The following is a 12,997-nucleotide window of genomic DNA, read 5'->3' as shown; positions in this document are numbered from 1 at the left end:
CTACTATTCATACATGAAGCATGACAGTTAGTTATAGCATCATTGACTACATCCTATTATGTCACATTTTCACATATAATAACAAACCAACGGTCATATTATGTCATCTAAGGACTTTTACCTTTCTCAATTGTCAACTTATCTCAACCCCACATGACCATAACCATCAATCAATATATATATATATATATAATTCACAACACATACAAATAATTTAAATAAACACAATACGTCAATACCCATATAGGAAAATAAAAGTGCAAGAAAAAAAAATCACTTTTTAGGTTTTATTAAATTCTGCTTATTTCTCAAAAGTGGAATTTTGGATGGCAACTGGTGGTTGTAGCAATAAGAAGAAGGCAGTGAAGATTGTGATTATTACTGCAAAGTATGTTGAAACTGATGCTATGAGTTTTAAGTCTGTGGTGCAGAAGCTAACTGGTAAGCATTCTTCTGATGAAAGTATAGAAGCTCCAAAAGCTAAGAGGGAAAAGCATAATCTATTTGAAAATGATAATGGAAGAAGCTCTTGTTGGGAATAATGCCTAAATATCTTTTTTGGAAGATTTTATATTTAAATATGGTTTAGATTTATATTTGAAATAATATAATATTAGGGTTTATGGTTTATATTTCTGTTTAGAATATTTAAGATTTGTTTAGAACTAGACCCTTACCCGTGCGATGCACGGGTGTGATGCAATTATTTTTATTTTACAATTGCATAAAACTAAAACATTACATATTATCAAAATAATAATAAAAAAAAATAGAGAATCCGAAATTCAAAAGATTTATTTTCTAAGGAGAAGTGGTGTGGCATTGTAAGTGAGTGGTTAAATGAAGAAATATTATTGGTTTAAGGATTATGGTTTACTTTACATGAGTAACAGAATGACTATCTAAAATTTATATATATAGGAGTAATATGATATATCTCCGCACAACATATAAATCTATTTCAAAACACACAAAGGATTGGATGAAAAGATATGTGACAAAATCTAAGTCACACAATTGGCATATAAATAGTGACAGAATTAGAAAAACTCAAATAAAACAAATAAAATTAAAGGGTACATACCTTTTAAAAATATTCCAAAGGGACATATATGTGAAGAGCATCAACCTCACAGTTCAGTTCGTTTGAGTAAGAGATGATGACCCAAAACCTAAAATCAAAAATTATAAAAATAAGTATATCAATAAAAAAAATGAATAAATAAAAAAGTAAAGGAAAGGAAAGTAAAACAACTATTACATAATTCAATTAAAAATAAAGTATATATTATTTAATTTGTATCATAATAGAATATAAATACACATATACAGTAACAATTAACTAAACCTATAAATGATGTGCAACACAAAAGTTGAATGTATGATCTGCAACAAACAAAAAATGTCAAATTCTCTTAATTTTATTTGTTATGCAAAAAGTTAATTTTTGCAAAAAATAAAATAACTACAACAAATCATGGTTTTAGAAAATAACATAAGTATTTATACCTGATGCACAAAAGATGAAGAGGCAAGATAATGGAAAGAGAAATTGCACATTATAAGATATGAAAAAATCTATTCTCACATTCAACCGGAAAAACAAATGGTAATCTTATTAAGCACATGATTGAGCACCAGGGGATGAAAATATTTGTTTCTAACATTCGTAATGGTTAGTTAGGAAAATATGAATAGGATACAAATTAAAATAGTTGTAAGCTATATATATTAAAATATTGGTAGAAGAGTCCAAAAGATGAAAATTGAATTGTGACTTAAGAGATGAAAAACATATTACCGAGAGTTATAAAGTTAATTAGTGTGTATTTTTGTATTCTCCTTATTATAATATAGTAAGCAAAAATTATTATATTCACCAAAAAAAGTAAAGGCTAAGTAAAAGCTTGAGTGAGTGTATATTAAAAAGCCATAAGTATATAAATGTAGAATATGAAAAGTATAGAGATCACAATAATAATAATAATATAGATGATGTGGCTAAATGAAACAATTTGATTGGTCTAAGTGGATTAGGGTTAGGAGAACTATCTAGGAATTATATATATAGATTTATTATAGGATTAGTTTTGTTTTAAAAATATATGTGATTTGTTTTTATATAGCTCTATATATAGAGCCATAAGCATTTGAATAAAATAAGAACTTTAGTATTCTTCATATAACCCTATTTTTGAGGAGAGTTTTCTCCCTAAATTTATATCTCACCAAATTCCGCAATACAAAAACACAAAAAACCATATCAGTGGCATCAGAGCGCCGTCGTTCACAAGGACCCGTAAAGATGGAAGAAGGAGAAGATGAAGATGATGAAGAAGAAGATGAAAAAATCAACAAAAACCCATAACAAAAAATCATAACCACAACTACATCTTTATGTGTTACATGAAATATGCACATGTAATAACCCATAACCAAAACCAAAATCAAAACCAAAATCAATACATGAAAAGTATGATACCTACACATGTATTAATAACCCATAACCCATAACCAATACATGAAAAGTAGGATACATACACATGTATTACAAAACCCAAAACCAATACATGAAAAATATGCTCATGTAGATGTAGACAACAACAACAACAAAAACAAAAATCAACATGAATCTCGGGCCGGATACAACACAAAGATATTCAGTCAAGGAGGAGTGTTCAAAAAGGTTTTTTCAACTCAAATCTCAGGTCGGATACAACACAAAGATATTCGATCAAAGAGGAGGCTTGAGAAACAAAAAAATAAAATAAAATTTCAGCGCAAATCTCAGATCGGATACAACAAAAAGATATTCAGTCAAGGAGGAGTGTTGGGAATAATGCCTAAATATCTTTTTTGAAAGATTTTATATTTAAATATAGTTTAGATTTATATTTGAAATAATATAATATTAGGGTTTATGATTTATATTTCTGTTTAGAATATTTAAGATTTGTTTAGAATTTATTATAGGATTAGTTTTGTTTTAAAAATATATGTGATTTGTTTTTATATAGCTCTATATATAGAGCCATAAGCATATGAATAAAATAAAAACTTTAGTATTCTTCATATAACCCTATTTTTTAGGAGAGTTTTCTCCCTAAATTTATATCTCACCAAATTCCGCAATACAAAAACACAAAAAACCATATCAACTCTTTTGTTATAAGTGATTCTATGTTCAATGAGTATGACAAGTTGCTTAGAGAACAGATGCTGCCAAATGACCACTTTTTGTTGGAGTCACAAATTTAATTAAGATGGCATTTTTTATATTATACTAACAAAATGTATTCTTTTTTCATTTTTGTTTCCTTAAACAGTGTCTGCTTTGTCATTAAATTTAAAAATATTTTATAACATATTTTTGAAAAACAAGGATAGAATATCGATTAAAAATGAGTAAAAAAGATATTCCAACTCAACAAACATTAATCGGGATGACCGCCCGCCCGCCACAATCACCAAATCATCTAAAGATGTATGCTACCAAATATATATTAAAGGTAATTACAAAAATAATTTTTTTTGTTGAAGGTAGACTAGAACTTCGACCCGTGCACGCACGGGTCAAATTAGTTGTAATATGTAACAATAAAAAATATGGTAGAAAAATTTTAATATTAAAAGGTATATTAAAAATTGGAAGAACATTAATCATTAGTTCAACAATAAAGTTGGATAAATTTGAAAAATTAGTTCAATGGTTGAAAGTGTCTTTAAAAAAAATGTGACGTAGGGAAGATCACATTTCGATCTCTCGCAACTGCCTTCGAGAGGGACTGAAACCACTTGATACCAGAAACTAACCCCCTGAACGAAATTAGATGGTCCAGTGTGCCGGATACTGGTTGCGAAAACAAAAAATATATATATGTGAAAAAAAAATACATCATTGGTGTATTTGTCTTGATTAGTTATGAAATTTGGAGTAATATCCTTATTATACCATAAAGAAAATAATTATTAAATGAAGTGAATAAGAAAAAATATAAGAAAATAAGCATGACAAAACAATGCACCTCTCAAACAATGAATAACAAGATTTGTTTCAATTAAATTGTGAGAATGATCAAAATTTGCAAGAAAAATAAAGTGTATGACTGAAAATAGTTGAACTTGAAATGATCACGATGAATAAAATGAATGGAAGACATTAATATAATCCAAATGCAAATCTATAACACATCTTATTTAAATTAATTTGGAACTGAATATTGCAAGAATCTAATGAAAAATTAATTAATGTAAAAAATTGGAAGCTCTGATTTTTTTTTTTTGAAGAAACTAAATTAGCCCACCCAAATCGGCGCCAGAGAGAGATGTAGCGTTTTCTCTTGGTGGTGTGATCGAGTCCATTGGATTCACGATGCCACCCACACACCCAGATGGGTCTCGCGCCCTAAGGGAAGGTTCTTCACCGCGCCGTCGCCGTAGCTGGTTTGCTTCTGTCACAACTGAATCGGTCTTGGAAAGGAGATGGAGCATCGAGGTGGTGGTTCTGTCATCATTTGGGTGATTGATTTGCCACCACAGGTTGTCGTATTTGTGCTTCACATGATATATTTTGTAACACAGTGGTTAGACTTGGAAAGAAGGTCATCTTCGTCGCTGTCGTCGTTATTACAAGGAGTTTTAATCAGATTATTTATGTGTTGGCAATCGATTTATATTCCTGTGCGGCGTTTTGTTGAAAGTTTCTCATGAGTCAGACTCATCAAAACCCAATGCGGTCTGTTTTGCTCGAAAGGGCTAGGTGCGTAGCTACTTCGTGTTGATGATAGTAGAACTGATGTTTTTGGTAATTCATGTGCTCGTGGGGCTCAGTTCCATTGACCGACCATCCCCGATCTGGCTTTTGATCGGTTTTGAGTTGCTTTAACAATATTTGATTCGTCAGAGGTCGATAGAGAGGTCTTTTTTTGCCAGTCTAACTCAATATCCGTTATCGTTTGATTTCAGACTGTTTTTGTCAGCAATGAATTTTCGTAATGATGGGAAGAACATTAAAAGTGTTCAAACTTCTACTTCAGTATATATATGCAAGCTGAAACATCTTAAATTAAGTGGAAAAAACCACCTCCGGGAGAATCAAATGTAATATTGATGTTGCCTTCCCTTCCAATAACAACCGCATTGGTATTGAAATTTGTATACACGACGAGACATGTGCTTTTGTTCGTGCAAAAACTGAATGGATTGAACTAAGATATGAAGTTCATGATGGAGAAGCTCTTAGTTTTTTGTCTGCTTTACGGTGGGTGCATGAACTCAATTTGGGTCATGTTGATTTTGAACTAGACTCCAAATTGGTGGTTGATAGTTTTCGTTATCATAGGAAAGACATGACGGAGTTTGGTGCTATTATTCAACATTGTATTTTTATTTTTATTTTTATTTTATAAGAGATGTCTTCGATTGTATTGAACACATCTTAATCAATGATATGCTATAAGCACTTTATCGTAAATAAAATAAAAAATAAATCTTGACAGACAAAATCAAATAAATGTAAAATTTAGAAGTCAATATTGTATTTAAGCAAAAAAAAAATTATATATAAGTTATTTTACACATGCATTCAATAATATACCAATACATTATTGTTTAAAAACACATTATATGTCATATTCATTAAATGATATGGCAACACATATTTAATATAGGGGTTTTCTAACTTAGACCCTAGTTAGGTCTAAGTTAGCAAGGTGCACCTTTTCAATTGGACCAAAATACCCATTCTTTTAATTTTTGAAAGAATAGAGCAACAGGGGTATTTCTGTAATTTTACATAAAAAAAAAAACATAACAACACGCGCCCCACCTTCTTAAACAATTAATAGACGTGGATCCAGTGTCGCGCGCGTACGGAAGGACCATGGTTACAGACCGTTGATTTCCATCAGACAGCCAAGATGTGATCTCATTAAGACTGTCTGATCAATCAGACAACCCAGATCATCCTGATCTATCAGATCATCCTGTCTGCGCCACACTAGATTATAAGCTGGAGAGAGAAAATTTTGCTTTTGAAAAAGGCAGCCACGTGTCAGCATATGAATGGGTCTGCGTGATTTTTTTCATTTTATACTTTAAACTCGATTATTTCGTCGTAAATTAATTTTTTATTTTTTATTTTTTATACCAAAATTCATAATTTTTTTTTCTCTACAAATAGAGACTTGGTTCGTTTGATTTGGACACCGAAAAAAAAACGCAATTTTTCACTACTTTAAACTCGATTATTTCGTCGTAAATTAATTTTTTATTTTTTATTTTTTATACCAAAATTCATAATTTTTTTTTCCCTACAAATAGAGACTTGGTTCGTTTGATTTGGACACCGAAATCCTTCTGAAACCATTTATATGGTAGAATGGTTTCAGAGAGTTGTAATCTGAAACCATTTTGCTGGTAGAATGGTTTCAGTAAGTTGATTATTAGTTATTTGCTTCTGAAACCATTTAGCTTGTAGAATGGTTGCACATAGTTGTATTCTGAAACCATTTTACTGGTAGAATGGTTTCAGTGAGTAATTTATTAATTGTGTTTGCTTCTGAAACCATTTATCTGGTAGAATGGTTTCAGAGAGTTGTAATCTGAAACCATTTTGCTGGTAGAATGGTTTCAGTAAGTTGATTATTAGTTATTTGCTTCTGAAACCATTTAGCTTGTAGAATGATTGCACATAGTTGTATTCTGAAACCATTTATCTGGTACAATGGTTTCAGAGAGTTGTAATCTGAAACCATTTTGCTGGTAGAATGGTTTCAGTAAGTTGATTATTAGTTATTTGCTTCTGAAACCATTTAGCTTGTAGAATGGTTGCACATAGTTGTATTCTGAAACCATTTTACTGGTAGAATGGTTTCAGTGAGTAATTTATTAATTGTGTTTGCTTCTGAAACCATTTTTCTGGTAGAATGGTTTCAGAGAGTTGTAATCTGAAACCATTTTGCTGGTAAAATGGTTTCAGTAAGTTGATTATTAGTTATTTGCTTCTGAAACCATTTAGCTTGTAGAATGGTTTCAGAGATTTGTACTCCGAAACCATTTTTCTGGTAGAATGGTTTCAGTGAGTTGATGTAAGGTAGTGAAAAATGAGATTAAGGTAGTGAAAAATTGGGTTTTTTTTTCTGTGTCCAAATCAAACGAACCAAGTCTCTATTTGTAGAGAAAAAAAAATTATGAATTTTGGTATAAAAAATAAAAAATAAAAAATTAATTTACGACGAAATAATCGAGTTTAAAGTAGTGAAAAATTGCGTTTTTTTTTCGGTGTCCAAATCAAACGAACCAAGTCTCTATTTGTAGAGAAAAAAAAATTATGAATTTTGGTATAAAAAATAAAAAATAAAAAATTAATTTACGACGAAATAATCGAGTTTAAAGTATAAAATGGAAAAAAATCACGCAGACCCATTCATATGCTGACACGTGGCTGCCTTTTTCAAAAGGCTTTCTCTCTCCTCCCATCCTTCACACCACGCGCTCTTGTCGGCGCGTGTGATGCACGCGCGCTGATTTTGTCCACTAATAGCGTGACACGTGTCCTGGGGGGGAAAAAGAAGTGGGGGGCGCGTGTAAAATTGCAGAAAATTACAGAAATGCCCCTGTTGCTCTATTCTTTCAAAAATTAAAAAAATGGGTATTTTTGTCCAACTCAAAAGGTGCACCTTGCTAACTTAGACCCAACTGGGTCTAAGTTAGCAGCCCCCTTTAATATATATATGTGTAAAAAAACTTTACACCAACGATACATACAAATTAAACTAAAAATAAAAAATAGAGAAGTCAAGGAAGAAAAAAAAAATAAGGAGAGGTTATAATAGGTGTTACGTTGCCTATAACCTCCAAACGTGCGACGCACGTGAGTGAAAAGCACGGTTGAATATTACACATCAACCCATAAGAAACGGAACATGAAATGAAAAGTGGAACATTGCAATTTCAATTGCAACTTCAGTTTCACTTCTCTGTTACAACTCTCGCTATGTTTCTTCTCAAGGTCTTGTTTTTCTCTCTCTCTCTCTCTCTCTCTCTCTCTCTCTCTCTCTCTCTCTCTCTCTCTCTCTCTCTCTCTCTCTCTCTCTCTCTCTCTCTCTCTCTCTCTCTCTCTCTCTCTCTCTCTCTCTCTTTCCCTCAATTTTACATTTATTTGCTGCAAATTCCTTTAACGTTGTTAAACTGTTTACTTTCATTTCAACAGACATGGAGACAATCTGCTTTTGGTGTTTATGGTTACCTCAATTTCACCAAACCAGCTTTTCTGTATGTTTCTTCTTTCTTTTTTTTAAATTACTATTCTATTATTAGTTCCTAAAATAATATATAATGTAGGCCATATTAACCCCATAATTATTGATATTAGCTTAAAAATTCCTTGAATTTCTTTACTTATGTGTAATATAAATCCAGAACATTAAACTAAGACATTGGGCTCAAGTGATTAATGAACTCCCCTAGGACGAATTGTTCGGGGAACCCGAGTTCCATTCTTGGTGGGAACTATTCTTGCTCAGGCCTTACTTACATTGAGGCCGAAGTCTGGATTACCTGACCCTTTTCCTTGGGAACTAGAGTGTTAATACAAAAAAAAAAAAATTCAGAACATTAAGTTAACAGACAAGTGGTAAGGGTCTTGAGCCCCTTAAGCAGGAGGTGGTCAGGGGGTTCGATTCCTGGCTTCTGTGTATGAAAAAGAGAGGAGAGCCCACCTTGTATTCCCTACAGGTTCCCCGACGGAAATTAATCATCACTAACGGTGGGGTGGTGGAAATTTCGTACCTATATTATTATGGTAACCCGAAAAAAAGTATCAATTTAGGTTTGAATTTGAATTTTGTAGTTTCTGTACCCACTTTCAAATATGTAGGGACTAAAAAGTTGGTACAAAGACATACTTATAACATCAATTTATGGGACTTTAGCATAATTGTACTAATATGAAAAATATTTATCTTTACTTTTAAGTTTCTCTGCTGCTAAGTTATTCTTGGTGCTAGTATTACGATTATGATATCAGTAATACTAGCACCAAGATCTATGTTGAGTAGTGGTAGGTGATATGACGAAAAGAGTAGTTATAAGTGGGACTTAACTCCCCGTGACTGGATTTTGGTGTTATGTTTTGCTTAAACCCAAGTTCTGAGATGATATCAGAGTTGGTCACAAAATTATTTTCAGGCCATATGATTAGGCCACCCATAGATGTATGGTCCTACACACCTCGTGTTCCAGATGTCCAGTTATAGGTGTGATGAGGTTTATTAGAGATCTTACATTGACTAGCACTATAGACAAAAGAGTGATTATAGTTGTTCCACCAATTCTGAATGCTTAGCGTAGCACGGAACATTTATCTTATATTGAGAAGCTTATAAGATTGAATTGGTGTGTGTGGCTGACCTTAGTTTTATGATATTTTGAAATTGAAAAACAAAACAATACAATATGAATGGAGATAACTATTACTTATTGTGTCTTATGAAGCATTTCATGAACATTGAACATGACAATGACTCGTAGACACCGATAATTTGAGAAAATGGAAGTTTCTAAATGTAATCAGATGTTTCAATGTTGTGTCAGTGTTCTGTCAGTGTCCCACACTAACACGTGTCGGCACCAAAGATAATGTAAGCTACTAAATTAATCAGATGTGTCAATGTTGTTTCAGTACTAACACATGTAGGACACCAGACATGCTTTTAATCTAAAGTCTCAGTGCTACATATTTGTGTCTATAAACAGTTTGTTGAAAAGTAGAATGTTAAAAAGCGGTAGCTTTTTGTTAATGCTGTTATCATTTGGCCTCTTTGATTGCTGATGCATAAAATATTATTTTTCCTAGTGAGCATTCAAAGAAATTCAAACCAGAGGAAATGGAAACACAAATACCAGGGAAGAACTGCATTGTTACAGGGGCAAACTCGGGAATTGGTTATGCAACGGCTGAGGGTCTCGCGCAGCGGTTTTGATCTTTCTTCTGATGTTTGTTTCTGGAATTTTTGTTTTTTTCAGTATTTATAGTTATATGCTAATCTACGGTTAATGATTTTCACCAGTGGTGCAACCGTCTATCTTGTATGTCGTAATAAGGAGAGAGGAGAGGCTGCTCTTTCTCAAATTCAAACTAAAACTGGCAATCAAAATGTATATTTGGAGGTATTTCCTTTTCCATTTTCTTCTTTTCTTTTAGGGCCTTTTTAAGTTGACTTATTTTAGCTTATCTATTGATATAATCACTTGTGAGACTTTTTGGAAGAACTTATGAAAACATCTTATAACATGTTCGTAAACTGTTTTCAGCTCATTTCCATAAGCTCTCTTGTATAGCTTATCCAAATAACTTATAGTTGATATGAAAACAGTCTGACTTTATTTTATCTTTTGTTATCGAAAATAGCTCAAAAAAAAGCATTTATATACTAAATTTTTATGCTATAAATGTTTAATTAAGTTTCTTGTATTGAACGTAAACTTTATGGAACTTTTCACAATTTTGTTGATTTGGTGACTAATTAATTTTTCATGCAGATTTGTGATCTGTCATCTGTCACGGAAATCAAGTCACTTGCTTCCAGATTTTCTAAAAGGAATGTGCCTCTACATGTTTTGGTAAATTCTCAATCATATTACAAGATAATATAATACTTTACTGCATGGTTGAAATCGCCGGTAACTTTTCTATTAAAAATTTAGGGGACATAAGTAGATTGCTTGTGGATACTATTTTATTTTCAAGAATTACAACTTTTATTTTTTTTGCAATACGAACTTAACGCTCGATATGATGATTTTATAAATTTAGTCATTCTCTTCATTAAATTCTAATACGGAGCAATTTTTTGCATCAAGGTTAACAATGCTGGCTTGATTGAGCAAAATCGAGTGACCACATCGGAGGGGTGAGTCTTTCTTGTTTACTGTGGTAATAATTTTTTTGCCAAATCTACCTGTAGTGGTCGGTTGATCTGCTGTGTTGTTCAAATTCATCTACGCTATTGTGCTATAGATGCTATTTGACAATATTTTGAACTAAATTGCATATCGCAAAACAAAAGCAGTTGTCCAAATTCCGCTACTCTATAGCCGCTATTTGACAAAAATGCTTTTATTTTTTCTTGTTCCATTCCAGGTTTGAGTTGAACTTTGCCGTTAGTGTATTAGGTACTTACGCAGTGACTGAATTGATGGTACCATTACTGGAGAAAGCTTCACCTGACGCACGCGTCATTACGGTTTCTTCTGGTGGAATGTATAGTACTCCCTTGACCAAAGATCTACAGGTAACTGTATTATGAACATTTCATCTAACTCGATCATTTATATAATTTCACTATAATTTATTTTGTTTTCTGTACCAGTTTTCTGAGAGCAACTTTAATGGGACTGAACAGTATGCTCGAAACAAGCGTGTTCAGGTCAGTAAGTTATATTGGTGACTCGATACACTTTTTTCTCTTATCGATACAATAATGATCAATGTCTTGTGATATATTTGAAATGGTAGGTTGCACTAACAGAAAATTGGGGTGAGACATATAAGAACAAGGGTATAGGGTTTTATGCAATGCATCCAGGTTGGGCTGAAACTCCTGGCGTTGCAAAAAGCTTACCAAACTTTTCAAAATCGTAAGTAATGCTCGTCCTTACATCATCCATGGCATAGAATTAATTGAGACACTGACACGTCGAAATCGGTAATAATTTTTAAAAAATAAATTAATTGAATGTAATCACATTTGTCTGTGTTGGTGTCTGACACTGACATATGTTGCACTCCGACACGCCTTCAATAAAAAATGTCAGTGCTACGTTAAAGCCATTCATAGGCAGAAAGCATCTGATTACAAAAAACAACTGATGGGATTGAACTCGGATTCTTTTCTTAGAGGAGAGTCGTGTTACCATTTATGGACTCTCCCAGCACCATGTCGATAGTCCTAAATTATATTATATACTGACTGAATTAATTACAGGCTTTCGGGGAAGCTAAGAACAAGTGAAGAAGGTGCAGACACAGTTATTTGGTTGGCATTACAGCCAAAAGAGAATTTAGTATCTGGTGGATTTTATTTTGATAGAGCCGAAGCTCCTAAGCACCTTCGATTTGCTGCTACAAATGGTTCTCATTCTGTGATCAACTCTATCGTTGAGAGTCTTCGTTCCATGGCATCTCTTTAAGATTAAGTAGAGCCTGTTTGGATAAACAAACTTAACTTGCAGCTTATAGCATAAACACTTATCATGTCATAAGCTGTTTTTGGAAGTTCTCCCAAACATCTCACAAGTGTTTATGCCAGTAGATAAACTCAAATAAGTCAATCCAAACATATCCTAGCTAGTGTACTTGTGCCTTGAAAGTAAACTATAACAGTTGTAATTAATCATAGAACCTGTTTTTAGGTAATATAGCATTGCCAAAATTAGTGAGAATATATAAGTTGTTTTCATTAATCATCAATAGCCTATTCTTCAAACCAAACAAAAAATTTGTGATGCATTAACAATTCATGACGGAGTAGAAACAAGTTATGAAGTGTACATTTTCCTTAAGTTGTATTATTGTATATGAATAAGCTTCTATGGAACTATTGGCACTTGAATGAAGACGAAATCTGTCGTCGAAAGATTGTCATCTTGCTTCTTATTTTTATTTTTCCTCATCAACCATTCCATCATTCTAGTTTATCTTGTTCTATTTATTTGTATATGCAAACTAAATGCAATAAATTATTGAAGTAGTCATGTATGATGATGGTCCTCCAAGCTCTAGCTTGTTGTTTCATCTTGTTATGACCTACGCTCGTGAACACAGTCTAATCCAAAATACTAGTCCATTAAGTACTAGAGTACATTGTTGCTCCCTTTAAGAGCCGAAGTTCAATCTTGCTGTTGAGCTTGTCCTCAAACCCTCAGAACCGGTCCCTACTTGCTTAAATTCAAACCTTATTTGGAATTATTGTAAATCTATCTTTGATTCTTTGTT

The 12,997-nt window shown here is 32.5% G+C and overlaps 2 protein-coding genes across 2 annotated transcripts; both read left to right on the top strand.

Annotated features, from left to right (window-relative positions):
* The first annotated feature begins 239 nt into the window (after positions 1 to 239).
* LOC123910856 lies at positions 240 to 3,258 on the top strand. Its single transcript, XM_045962140.1, has 2 exons — positions 240 to 519; positions 3,125 to 3,258. The coding sequence occupies exons 1-2, from the start codon at positions 327 to 329 to the stop codon at positions 3,256 to 3,258; spliced, it is 327 nt and encodes a 108-aa protein (XP_045818096.1). The 5' UTR covers positions 240 to 326.
* A 4,604-nt stretch (positions 3,259 to 7,862) lies between these two features.
* LOC123909882 (dehydrogenase/reductase SDR family member 12) lies at positions 7,863 to 12,674 on the top strand. The gene is made up of 10 exons (XM_045960812.1): positions 7,863 to 8,011; positions 8,213 to 8,274; positions 9,857 to 9,976; positions 10,071 to 10,170; positions 10,543 to 10,623; positions 10,864 to 10,913; positions 11,144 to 11,294; positions 11,373 to 11,429; positions 11,519 to 11,640; positions 11,988 to 12,674. The coding sequence occupies exons 1-10, from the start codon at positions 7,931 to 7,933 to the stop codon at positions 12,190 to 12,192; spliced, it is 1,029 nt and encodes a 342-aa protein (XP_045816768.1). The 5' UTR covers positions 7,863 to 7,930; the 3' UTR covers positions 12,193 to 12,674.
* The last annotated feature ends 323 nt before the right edge of the window (positions 12,675 to 12,997 follow it).

The sequence above is a fragment of the Trifolium pratense genome, linkage group LG2 (genome assembly GCF_020283565.1).
Source record: "Trifolium pratense cultivar HEN17-A07 linkage group LG2, ARS_RC_1.1, whole genome shotgun sequence".
NCBI lineage: Eukaryota > Viridiplantae > Streptophyta > Magnoliopsida > Fabales > Fabaceae > Trifolium > Trifolium pratense.
This window is presented reverse-complemented; position numbering and strand designations above follow the sequence as displayed.